General features: G+C 40.7%; 1 protein-coding gene across 1 annotated transcript in view; it reads right to left on the bottom strand.

The window, feature by feature from the left end:
* Positions 1–13,277, bottom strand: part of grin2ab (glutamate receptor, ionotropic, N-methyl D-aspartate 2A, b) — a 91,062-nt gene that overhangs the window by 60,479 nt on the left and 17,306 nt on the right. Inside the window, exons 3-4 of the mRNA XM_029432865.1 lie at positions 9,214–9,438; positions 8,932–9,090 (exon numbers count right to left, since the gene is read on the bottom strand). Of these exons, the coding sequence (XP_029288725.1) occupies positions 8,932–9,090; positions 9,214–9,438 (384 nt within the window). The remainder of the gene's footprint in view (positions 1–8,931; positions 9,091–9,213; positions 9,439–13,277) is intronic.

Below are 13,277 nucleotides of genomic sequence, written 5' to 3' on the forward strand. Positions count from 1 at the left end.
GCTACAGATCCGTTTTCCTTCTGAATGGTAACCTTGACAAAAAGCGTTGTTTCATAACCAAATAACCAAATATTCTTTACACATACAAGGTGTGTATAGGCTTCTGTCTTACGTGTCTAATTAACACATTTGAGTGTAAAAACAATTAAAAACGTTTCAGTTTTCAGAGTTTCTGTTCGAGTGACACCCACTCAGGTTTCAGTTACACTGCCTATATCTCATGTGCACATGAGATATAGTTCGAAGATCTTTCCATTAGAATTGCATTGGTACTCAAGTTTTTTACTTTTTGTCCCAGCCACAGCCAATAACAAATACGGCAACAGAAAATACACGAAGAGCCATTTATTAAAATATGGGGATGTTAGAAACAATAAAAGGCTGAATTTAGTGATTCACTGGCAGTGTCTACATATTGATTTATCTTTTTTATTAGATTTTATTCTATGTTTTGTATGGAACAATAAATATGCAATATAATATTACATGAATTATGCTCTTTGATTAACTGTATCAGTTAGCTGAGCGCTAATCTGGCAGATGTTTGCTTCCACTGCAGATGAAGATTTCATTGTGTATCAAGTCTATGTGATCTTCATATACACAGTATATTGCAGGCTGTTTCAAGGGTAACCACCATATGACCCACAATATGGGTGGCTTTTTAATTCAAGCATATTTTACCCACTTCAACATAGGTGCTGCAACCAACCAGTATGAGGGTACACACGTTTCAATTTAAAATAAGAGGTCTCCAGAGTGGATAAATCTGTCTGAAACCTTCTGCTGCACATTTAAAAGTAGATGAGGTAAATATATCTTTTGGAAAACAATGTTTTCCCTGGTCATGGGCTTTATGGCGGTAAAGTTATTGCCTCTTCTAACTTTCTGTTGCCTACTTGATCACTGTGAATCAATTAACGTAAATGGTACGCTGATCGCTCGATATAGATTTTGGCATTAAAGAAATAGTTCAACGTTTTTGGAAATACGCTTTATCGATTTCTTGGCAAGAGATAGCGTCCTTAAAGTTTACTAAGTATCCGCTGGTTACCTAAAGGCCCTGTCACACATATCCATATGACAGAAACGTATGCCGGCGCATATTAAATATCGGCAATAGGTTGATATAAATTAAGGATAAGTTGTGATCGTTTGAAGGACGCAGACTTTACGCCGAACACGCCAGACATACGGCCCTGTCACACAGTTCCGTAAGACAGAAACATGCCGGCGTATATGGAAATTAGCTCAAAATGTGTCAGAGTCCAAATACATCGAACTTTTCCACAGCAGTGTTGTAGCTGACGTATACATAACAAATTATTATTATTATATGTATGTCAAACCTATTGATAGCATATCACTTACTTATTTAAAACGTATCAATTCAATACCAGGCTGCCACCATTGTAACCCTGAGCAAGGTACTTAATCCTGAGTTGCTCCAGGGAGACTGTGCCTGTACTTAGTTCAATGTAAGTCGCTCTGGATAAGAGCGTCTGCTAAATGACCTGTAATGTAATCTATCAGAGCGTCTGGCCAATGGAGCTGGAAAAGTGCCATCTGGTTCACGTCATGCTGATGCTGGAGAACGGCTAACATGCTGAACGCTAGCTGTACTGTAGAAACACGTTTAATAAGTTACTCCGTCGTCAGGCATCATCTTAACATAGGGTAGGAATAGGTTATCCACTCGTTATCAATAAGTTGGCTGTAGGGTTCACCGTCAGCCGACGTAGCCTATATCTAACGTACCTCTAACGTAGTCACGTAGGTATTTACGTAGGTAAGTATTCAACTACGTATTCACGTATGTCTAACGTCACGTAACGTCTGCATATCTTATGAAGCACAGGTCGGATACGTCCGGTAATTTTGAACATGCTCAAAACATCAACGTTTAACAACGTACCCCAGCGTAACACAGCGAGCTCTTAACGAACACTACTTATACCTTACCTTATATCTACGTACACCAGTGTATTGCCGATATTTTGTATACGCCATATTTTTGTATACATTATGCATTCGTTGGGCATTCGTCTGATACATTTTGTATTAGGAAGTGATGCGCTATCAATAGGTTAGACATGCGTATCTGAATATGTTCACATTTCCGATCCGATGAAAAGTTGGACGTATTTGGACTCTGACAAATTTTCGTATGCGCCGGCGTACGTTTCTGTCATACGGATATGTGTGACAGGGCCTTGACCACTTCACAGTGATTAGAAGACTCTGGGAAGTCGGCAAGAAGTCGTCCTGCACATAAAGCGCCTTAAAAAAACAACTTTGTTGTTTTCACATTTCAGTTTTGTACTAATTTAAAAAACAAGATATATTCTAAGCTAAGCCTTTAATTAGGGAGAGATATGAGAGTGGTATCAATCTTCTCATCTGATTCATCCAGACAGCAAATAAGCTTTTTTTTCCAAAATGTGGAACTATTCCTTTAAGCCGTATTTATGTTGGTAGAGATGATTTCAAAATCATAAAAGAATTTCATGATATCTGAATTTGATTGGATTCACATTTCAGCGAATCAGCACAAAGTACCTGACTAACTGGCCCACGACAAAAATACTATTCTCTGTGTGTTCAGTCGTCCGTATGTGTAAGCGTTTTAAGGAGCTGTGATTCAGCAGAGTAACCGGGCTGTTTGCTTCCCACCTCTTACCAGATGTTGTCTGTGAATGTGGCAGTTTGTTGTTTGTCGAACGAAGTAAGACAAAGAATAAGAGATTTAACCATTTGTTTTATTTTTATATTTTACTTAAGATATCTCGTCAACAACCTTTTTTTCTTCTTGACTAAGACAAGACAATGACGAGACAGCACAGACGTCATTAAACCCTAACTGTGTATATTACATGCAATATTGTTGACGAAGAAAGATTTTTAAAAGTGTTTAAAATGTGAACTTTGAACCAAAATCTCTCTTTATTTGCGTCCACAATAATGAGGAGACAAAATATTATAGACCAGCAGCAGACAATGAGCAGAGTCAGGAAGACTCAGAGTTACTTACTAAAGTTAAAGATGACAACAACAGGGCTTGGGAAATAGAAACGGGGTGATATTTTTCATTATTGACTGTAATATTAAATATAATCTGCTGACTAAGTGACTAACAGTGACTAAAAGTGTTCAGTATCTAAAACGAAACAGAAATTGTTCTACTTTTCTTTGACTAAGATACCAAGACTTTTAATCAACTAAAGCTTGACAAAAAAAAACATGAGATTGACTAAATATGAATAAATAAATAAATAGCTGACTAAATGAACACTCACACATAAAAAGCATTAAAAAAATTAGCCGTCTTAGTGTGAAGGTAGCTGGAGTTGCTTGAGCAGTGACAAGGACATGATTTCTCACTGTCTCATCAACAGCCAGTTGTGTTGAGTGTGGTGCCCAGCTAAGCTAGAAGGAACTGGGCATGAATACGTGCGGCGTAAACGATGCCAGAGAACCTCAGCAGCAGGCAGAACAAAACTAAATGCTGTAGTCTGGTTTAGTCACCATAGTAACCATATTAACCCAGCTACTTTGGCTTCCCCTCCCTCCCTCTCTTTCTTTCTCTCTCACAGAGGCACAAAAAACCCATCATATAATCTTGCGTCACAGGGGTTCAAGGCTAGCAAGATTTTCAGTAAAGCCTTCTAACATAGCTGGCTGTTCCTCTCACAAGCCCGATCCACCAGAGAATAACAACCGTGGATGCACGAGTGGGAGAAGACGCGAGAAGACACGAGAAGACGGAGGGACATTGCAAGACAGGAAAGAAGGATGGGATGGAAGTGGACAATGAGAAAGATGGAAACAGGGCTGGAGGAGACAAACACGAAGGAAGTTAAAAGCTTGAGAGCAGGAATTAGAGGTGAAAGTGGGAAAGGACTTAGTGAGTGAGTGACACAGCAGTGTACTGTATCTTCTGCAAGTGACAGCAGGTGAGGGAAGCAGCTGTTAAATATTAAAGCAACTCAGCAGAGAACCTGGGCAAATGGTCCCAACTGATATGGGACATCCCAGGCTGCGACACACACAGACACACACACACACACACACACACACACACACACACACACACACACACACACGCAGACACCAAGGGTAGCATTCCACCACCGCAATGGCAGAGCAAAGCAGAAAGAACACGCATGTTTAATTCACAACCTTCCATTTCAGCATGTTCTTGTTCTTACGCTACGCACCGTGACCCCCAACCCCCACCCTCGCTCTATCCCCCGCACACCAAGAAGTAGGAGTTGAAGTCAAAAGATGAGATGAACAAGGTTGGCGGGGAATAAGTGGGCGGCAGGGGGGGGCGGGTGAGGTAAAGCCAACTACATTTCTTATTTCCCAAAGCGGTCCCTCTTTAATGGAAGTACAACATTCCAAACTAATCCTGTTCCTCTCCTGGGCTTACAAAGGCCCTCTCTCCGCATCAATTCTGTGTTCCTTAAACGTGTCTCCCTTCTCACAGCACACCGTCCAACTTCCCGTAGATTATTTCCTGACTGTTCCACACTGACGTGCATTATAGAAGTTGATGAGGAGGGAAGATTGAAAGAGAGGAGGAGAGGTTGGACCTGTTGTGACATCGATCTATTGTTTTCATTTGGGATAAATAAAAAAAAGAAATTGGTTTGGCACATTGCAAATGGATGATTCTTTGTTTTGTTAGGGTTGGTCCAATTGCGGTGATATTTATTTTGGACATTTCCGATTCAGGCAGACGTACAAGGAGAAGTAAAGTTTATTTATTTTCTTTCTGGAAAATCAATAAATAGTCAATAAAGACATAACGTACAATTAACTAGAATGGCACTCAGAGAGCACAGACCTTTGCAGAGGCCAGTGGTGCATTCACTTGCTCCTGCGATGGTCTCATTTCCCTTGTTTGGAATTGGTTCTTTAGACTTCGGTGTGTTCATGTGCAAAGCAGATGTTTTGTATGTTATTGCTCAGAGCTTTAAACATCACGCTGATAGCTGCTTTCATGAGTTTTCCCAGTCGGGACCTCATTCTTTCTGATAAATCCGACACCACATGAATGCAGCACAAATGCCCTGTCTCACAGCGAAACGAAAAGTGAAACTTAATGCGTGTATCCACCCTGTGATTCGGATCAACTCCAAATCAAACGTATTCTTATTTGGTCCATGCTAGAACCCTTGAGCGAGTAGTTTCTCCAAATCTGCTGACAAACTGTAGGTTATTATTGGCACGCTTGTTCTGTCTTTCTTGTATTCATTCATTGGTTTATTAATGTATTCCCAGCACAATTACTATATGTGTGGATGTGCATGTGTGTGAGTACTTGTGTAGGTAATCTGAGAACTGTTGTGCACCAATATCAAAAGAAGGTTTTTGTTCTTCAGGAGTGTTCATGTTGCACGTCTGTGAACGCTGTTTGTATGAGAGTCTGGGGTCTACTTCATGTAAAGTGCAGTTTGGTCTACAGCAGGCAGCAGATGAGATGATGGTGTGTAGACAAATCATGTAAGGTGGTGATGATGAAGGTTTGCATTGGGAGGGAACTGCCAAAGCATCCCCCGAGGCCTGAAGCTTCTTCTTATACAATGTATATTAATGACAAAATATATAGAGATGTTTTATATACAGTATATAGAGAGAGAGAAACATGTTTGTGCAACATTACGAAACCACTGATATTGGACGAGTCAATAGGGTGGAGAAATCATTAGACAGTTAAGATGTGGATTCTTGACTGCGGCAAAACAAAGGCGTGTTGAACCCCTCTTGAAATGAATGCATACAGTATATCCTCAACTGAAAAGCAGTAATATATAATCTAGTTTATGGGAAAAACAAATAAAAACTGAGCGCAGAAATCCCACTGTGTGTCAACTCAAAATCTTGACAAATAAAAAACGTCTTTTTTGAAAACTTACTGGTCTCCACAATCTTGTTTATCACAGTTTCCAGGGATGCCTGCAATGCCTGCTCCTGTTAATGGGATAGAGGATGAGGACTCTGCGGCCAGCTACTGATAAAAATGACAACTAGAGAAAGCCTTTATATGAAATGTGACATAATCATGACAGTTAAGTTTGCATCTTGGCAACTTAAAGCTGCTTTAACACCAAGAATTTCACACTTGCACTGCCCACCTCCACGTATATCCATTATTTTAGAGCACTTGCCTGCCTGCTGAAGTTCTTTTTCTGTATTTTCTTGGCACCATCTTCTTCTTTCTGTTTTTTGCTTCCATCTAAAACATCATGTGCAGATTACTATCTGAGGCAGGATATCCAAGCTATAGTCTTTTCACTTCTTTACTATACACTTGATTGCAACATTAATGGAACGCGCGAGTGTGCGTGCGTGTGTGTGTGTGTGTGTGTGTGTGTGTGTGTGTGTGTGTGTGTGTGTGTGTGTGTGTGTGTGTGTGTGTGTGTGTGTGTGTGTGTGGAGACAGAGAGCACAAGGTTATGGCTGCTCAGGCTGCAAAAAGCACAATATTATTTGTGAGACCACAGTAATCAGGCTGAATTGTTACCAGCCCACTGGGATTTATTTCGATCCTCCAGATAATCACCACACCACTGACGGCAGGTATGAAAGCAACAGTCGAACAGTCAAGAAGTATTACATGAAGGCTGATATTGTTTTCAGAGTTCGTTGGGGTTTTTTCTTCCAGCTATTCCCACCATTGCTGTTAAAATGTGTATCTTATTCTGAGGAGGAGAGGAGCTGATTAAGCTGAGAGCAGGGTCAGTGTCATGAGATCACCCTCACAGTGTGAGTGTCAAACACATGTGTCAACCTCACTGAGAGTCCTCATCACCCCCACGATGCTGTTGCTCAGCTGTCTCCGGTCATGATAGGAACATTCTCCAGCACAGCTTCATGACTGATGCTGAAACGAGTCGTTGAGTAATCAATTAGCCCATCAACAGAACAATAATTGTCACAATTTTGATAATCAATTAAGCTTTTTTGTCATTTATCAAGAAGAAAATGCCAACCATGTGTCCATCTGCTGGTTCCATCTGTGTGTACTAATTTCTTTATTAACTGTTAGTGTTCCCTGCAGTTGATTCCCATATATTATCTTACATTATTTTGTAGTGTTTTATAGACTTAACAATTAAATGATTAATCCAAAAAGAAATCTACACATAATGAAAACAATCCTTAGTTGCAGAATCAAGGAAATAGACTCGGGGGATACGGAGGAGAGCAATCATCAATATCCTGTCACACCTTTCCTCAAAATATTTGAACTATGTCCTCCTCTGACCACACACATCAGAACTTAAGAAGAGCAATGTGTTTTCAGAGATTTTCTGACTCACTGAGCCTCCGTGCTCGGCTGCCAGTGGGCTGCTTTTGCCCTTATTATAAACCAGGAGAGTTTTTTATTTACAGGACACGCCTGCAGGAACAGTAGCGTGGGGGGGGGGCTGCTTAGTTACGGTCTACACACTCACGCTCACACCTGGGAGCTGCTGGAAATGACCGCACTCTTGTACTTTTGGCCACTGAGCAGTTCAATTAGAGCAGTCGGGGGTTAAGTACCTCGTTTAATGGCAAATCAACCTCACGGATTGAAGGAGGAAAAAACACAATTATTTTATTTTCCCCATCATTATATACTCAGCGGGAGGTGCAAGCCAGTGACCTACACGTTGCCACCTCACTCCCCCCAACATTCAAGCCAACTCTCACTGTCTCCGTCACTTTTCTCACACACTTCCACACACACTGCGTCGTCCATTAACTATTACTTCAAAAGGCTGCCCTACTGCTGCAGTTATTGGTTCCTGTGTTTTGTCTGCTGTGCCCTGAGAGATTTAAAAGCTAAAGAACGCGTTGTGTTTTTATCAAAGCTTCTTCAGTCTGTCTGTCAAGCAGCGAGGTCTACAGAGTCAGTACCAGAGAGAAAATTCAAAGAGATGTACATCCCTAACTTTGCTCTGAGCTTCACACCAAAATAAAACAAAAATCCAATCTTAAAGGATATCTTCTCTTTTTTTCCTTTTAAAAACGGGGAATCAATTTTTCTCCCGTCCCACTGAGCTTTGGACGTGATACAGCTAAATACAGCTCATGATTTCTTTTCCTTTATTTGGGGCCTTGCATAGCCCAGTTTCAGACGGTTTTCAGCATTATTACATATTTAAACAATGCTTGATCATTTGTTGGAATAGAAATGATATACCAGAGAATGCTGCATGTTCTATGCAAAGACTTCTACTGACCTTATGAATGCTGTACTTTTGAATGTGCACTATATAACCTTTTAAAAAGCTCATTAACATAAAACCGCTTAGGGTGATACCAGCCATCAATCCAGTGCGTTGGCAGTGTTTCTACTCTGTACTTATTAAAACTTAAAAAATAATCTGACGGAGCAGCCGAGATCGCACAAACAAGCTTCCAAAAACGGTGTCTTTTTCTAATCTGCAACATGCTGACTACACTTTGTATATTACACAAGTGAACCATATCCATTCTTAACTCAAAACAACCTCACAATATCCGTTAGGAAACCATTTGAAAGAGAAAGTAACAAGCAAAATGTAACATTTCTCAAAAGCTGAGGTTTTACATCATTATTATTGCATTCATATTCCCACCAGCTGAGAATAAACATCTCTTAAACGTACACTTTATACATTTGTAATGCATTGTGTGATTTATGGAGCTTGCCATTTTTCTTGCTGTAGCCAAGTGGATAATGTGAAATCGTGTGCTGCATGGAGTCTGACCTGATTGCTAATGTGCCAGGACATCTGGAAAAAAGTGTATCTTAAAAAGCTTTATCCTTCAACAGTTAAAGGATTCTCAAAAGAGGGATTACAACTCCCTAATCTCCAAAACACAAACACGGTGTTTCAAATAAAAAGCAGAAGTATGTTTTGCGTGTGTGTGCTTTGATGTGTCACGGTCCCTCACCTTGTCAGCCATAATCATAGAGGAGCCTCCGTAGACTCCCAGGACTGGGAGTTGCGTCTGAACGGAGAGGAAGTCAAGGATCTGAGCAATGGCCTCCTGATCGGTGCCATCGGCAAACACAAGGCCATGGAGACGAGTGCGTGACAGAAGCTCGCACACCTTGGGACACAAACTCAGGTGTCAAACAAGAGAGTGTGTGTGTATGTGTGTGTGTGTGTGTTAGAGACTGCATGTGTATTTGTGAAATACTGATCAACAGTGATGGGCAGTAACATTTCTCACCTGTGTAATGACAGACTTTGGGTCCGTCTGGTTGATCCTCAGTATCACCACGGTGACGTCAAGCGCGTCATCGGGGCGCCGAGCTGGGCGAAGCTCTTGATCGGAAAGGTGGCGCGTCTGGCCCATGATCACACCCACATTGAGACCTGGAAGCTTCTGGGACACCGCAGGCACCATCATCTGGGAGAGTAGGAGCAACATCCAGCCCACTACACCCATCATACCCTGAAAACACACACACACACACACACACACACACACACACACACACACACACACACACACACACACACACACACACACACACACACACACACACACACACACACACACACACACACACACACACACACACACACACACACGATTAACCCAAAGAACCATCTTGTGAAGAAACTGACATTTTGTCCATCCTGAATTTTTGTTACAAAGCTCATATACTAAAGCTGCGACAACATTTCTTTACCTTCACAGTTATCTGCCTGCTATCAGCAGCCTGTTACAGCGGCAGGGGAGACAAGCTGTAGGTTGGGAAGCTGTGCTTCAGAAGTAGTGTTCATTTAGTCATTTTCTATTTAGTCTTAGTCCTGTGTTAAATGTCCTTGATGGTTTATATTTAAATGGTAAATGGACTTGCATTTATATAGCGCCTTTCTAGTCTTTTGACCACTCAAAGCGTGTTTACGCTACATGCCAACAATTACCCATTCACACACACATTCACACTGACGGCAGGGCTGCCATACCACAGCTAATCATGTAATGTAATTCACATTCACACACACACACACACACACTCACACACCGATGGCTATGCCTTTGGGGGCATCTGTCGATGTTCCGATTAGTGGACCATCTCTACCTCCTGAGCCACAGCCTTCTGGGCATTTTGGTCTTAAGTTAGTCAAAGAAAACCATATTTTAGTTTTAATTATTGAAAACTGTTGATTTGACTTAAGTAAGTTACTCCGAATCCTCCTGATGTAACAGTCTATAATATTTAGTTTTTTGTCAACGGGAATAAAGACAGATTTTGGTATGGTTTTTGTTTTAATTTAATTTTTTTGTCTTAGTCATGCAAAAAAAAGTCTTGAGAGACATATTTAGTTGTACACTGCTCTGGCGGCAGACTAATCACATGGTTGGCGGTTTCCCAATTCCTCCTGGTCACATTGCTGCCGTCATTGTGTGTGTGTGTGTGTGTGTGTGTGTGTGTGTGTGTGTGTGTGTGTGTGTGTGTGTGTGTGTGTGTGTGTGTGTGTGTGTGTGTGTGAATATATAAATGCTCTATTTAACTTACACCACGTAGTCAGGTGTAATGTTCACAAACTGTCAAGATAGGCCTTCAGGGCGTTTGTATTGTGTTTACACAGAGGGGTTGATAATATATTGCCTATCAGTACATGCAAAATGATAGGAAGAGAGCATATATAAGAAAAGTGACAAGATTAAACTTAATTTGTTGCAAAAAATGAAACTCCTTATCATTTTCATTTATTTAAAATCATGTTCTACAATGTTATATTTCTGTGTATGTGATAACATGTTCATATTTTCCTTGTGTCCTACAAGAACTCCCACTTCTTGCTATCTTTGTTTCCTTGAAAGAAGTTGAGTCACACCTTGTGAAACAAGTAAAAAATCGACTCCATCGTGTTGTGGACAGAATATATTTCGGATCATCGGGATGTAAGAATCTTGTGTATTCTGAACATGCCTGAACATGCCTTCAAAAGAAACACAGTAAGTGCTGTAAAATGACCCGCTGGGTTTCTCAAAGAGTGCATTGTATTTATCTCTGATAAAAAAAACTGTGTGACTCACATATGTGACCTGAATGTAATTATTAGTGCGAGTCTCAAGTGCAAAACCGAAGATTACATGATAAACACAAACGGTATGGGCGGTACTGTCCTCGTTCTGTCCTCCACTATTCAACAATCACTTACTTCAGTTTCAAAGTGGGCAACCATTAGGACAGCAGGGTTGAACCTAACTTTATTTTTGCTAAAGCACTAATCGGGCTTCATGAGACGCCCTAAATCTCTCTTCCACTGTCTGCTTTTATTTCAACATAATCTATGCCTGTAGGCAATGTTCAAAGTAAAGTGCCAGCTATTAATGGATAAAATAACCCTTAAATAAATGCAATATGATTTACCCCAGTCATTGGGGTATGAGGGGAAACATTCCAAAGCGCTAAAGGCACACAAGTGTCTCCATCAATCAATAACATTCACCAAGATGAAAAATAACATTTCTGTCAACTCCATATTCTAACCGAACTCCAGTCTAATACTTAAGAGTTTAAGCTCCTGTTCCCACTTCAGCTTACTCCGTGTTACCTTTTCCTGTAATGTGAGCAGATCTAAGAGGAGCAGATGAGTGGAGGAAATGCAGTGTGAAACGCCTTGGGCTGAATGAGAGCTAATGAAACCATGATGTGAATGCTACGTTGCATCTCAGCCAATTTCTTACACCACCACAGTCCAGCAGAGCTGAAAAACACCCCGGGAGGAAACATCACGTCCACAAAATTTACCCACTGTCTCTGTATCTATTCATCCTGCGCTCTCCTCGTTTTCTAACTTTGCATCCACGTATGCTTATCATCTTTATCTATTCATTTTTATTTTAACCTATTTCATTTTTATTTGACTCTTTTTCTCTAATTCTGCCAATCTGTCTTTCCGGCTGGGTTAGTGTGTATATCTGATCCATGTCATCTCACACCCGGTCTAATCAGGCCAGTTAGTCAAGTCAGTACTTTCCCAGCTTGCTCTCTCTGCCCTGGTGCCCACAGACTAGCCTGCAGCTCTAGCAGCACTTAGCATACGGCGCTAAATCACACACCGCTACACTCCTGTCCCAGGAAATTAGTGTCAGCACCAACCAACGGGACAAGATTACACTAACTTTCCCTGGAGTTAGCATCAGAGCTAACATCACTAGGAGCCGGAGTGTGCTGTGCCACAGCTTTCAAAATGGTCAACATAGCAGGAAATCGTTGGGTCACTGAGTATTCCCGCTGTCATGCAGGATTTGCATGTGTGCTTAAAATCATATCCACTGACTGCTGTGATAAGCATTCAAAGGAGACGCAAGACTGTTTCCATCTGTGTTAGCATTAATGCTAATATTTCCACAAAACTGAAAAATGCAAGATGTAACAATATTCGGCTGCATAATTCTTCAGTATTCTGCTCTTTAAATATGCGTGTTAATGATAGAAGAGTATGCTAAGCTGATTTACTGCAATAAGAGGAAGGGAGCTTTTGTCTGTGCACATCTAAACATGTTTTCATAAATTGTTAAAATGTGCCTCTAAGCTGTAATTTAGTCTTGTCTAATAATGTTTATATTTTCGTGGCTGAAGTTAAATCTAGATTTGTGAAAATTATGTCTTTGTCAAAGCTACGAATAACACACCCTGTGCTCAAATGGGAGCTGGCGTTAAGAGGCCCTCAAGCTGCTTCAGGGACAATGAATCAGAGGACGTCTTTGTGCACAGTGTAACACAACCCAGAGTGATTTTCCTGGGATATAAGCACATCTTTTGGTTCAACAATGTTAGCCCTAACTCCTATTAAATAAAGCTCATGTGGGTGTAATTGCTTAAATCTATCAGTCCACAATTCCATCCTTTCATTCATCGCCAATGAAGCAGCCCTACATCGTGTCTCTAGATGACAACACACATTAGGCTTGCAGTTATGTTATGCCTTGTTTCCCTAAAATACTTAAACTGATACTGCAACCAAAATGTGTCTTTTGAATATCAAACACTCCACCTTTGTAGTGTTGAAATGGGGCTGAACAAGTTTGTAGTTTCCTCATTAACAACTAAATTAATTCAGTCAGTTTTAATGGATTATATTGGATTTTAATGACCAGTTTTCACTGTGGACAATCAAAACATCCACTGAAACTTCTCAAACTTCTGAAGCCAAACTTACTTTTCCACTGTCCATTCGTAGGTTAAACACATTCCTGTTTTTTTGGGGGTTTTTTATCACGATGTTGCCAAATTCACAAATCTGTTTGGAGTATCACTTCAGGGCTAC

The sequence above is a fragment of the Cottoperca gobio genome, chromosome 1 (genome assembly GCF_900634415.1).
Source record: "Cottoperca gobio chromosome 1, fCotGob3.1, whole genome shotgun sequence".
NCBI lineage: Eukaryota > Metazoa > Chordata > Actinopteri > Perciformes > Bovichtidae > Cottoperca > Cottoperca gobio.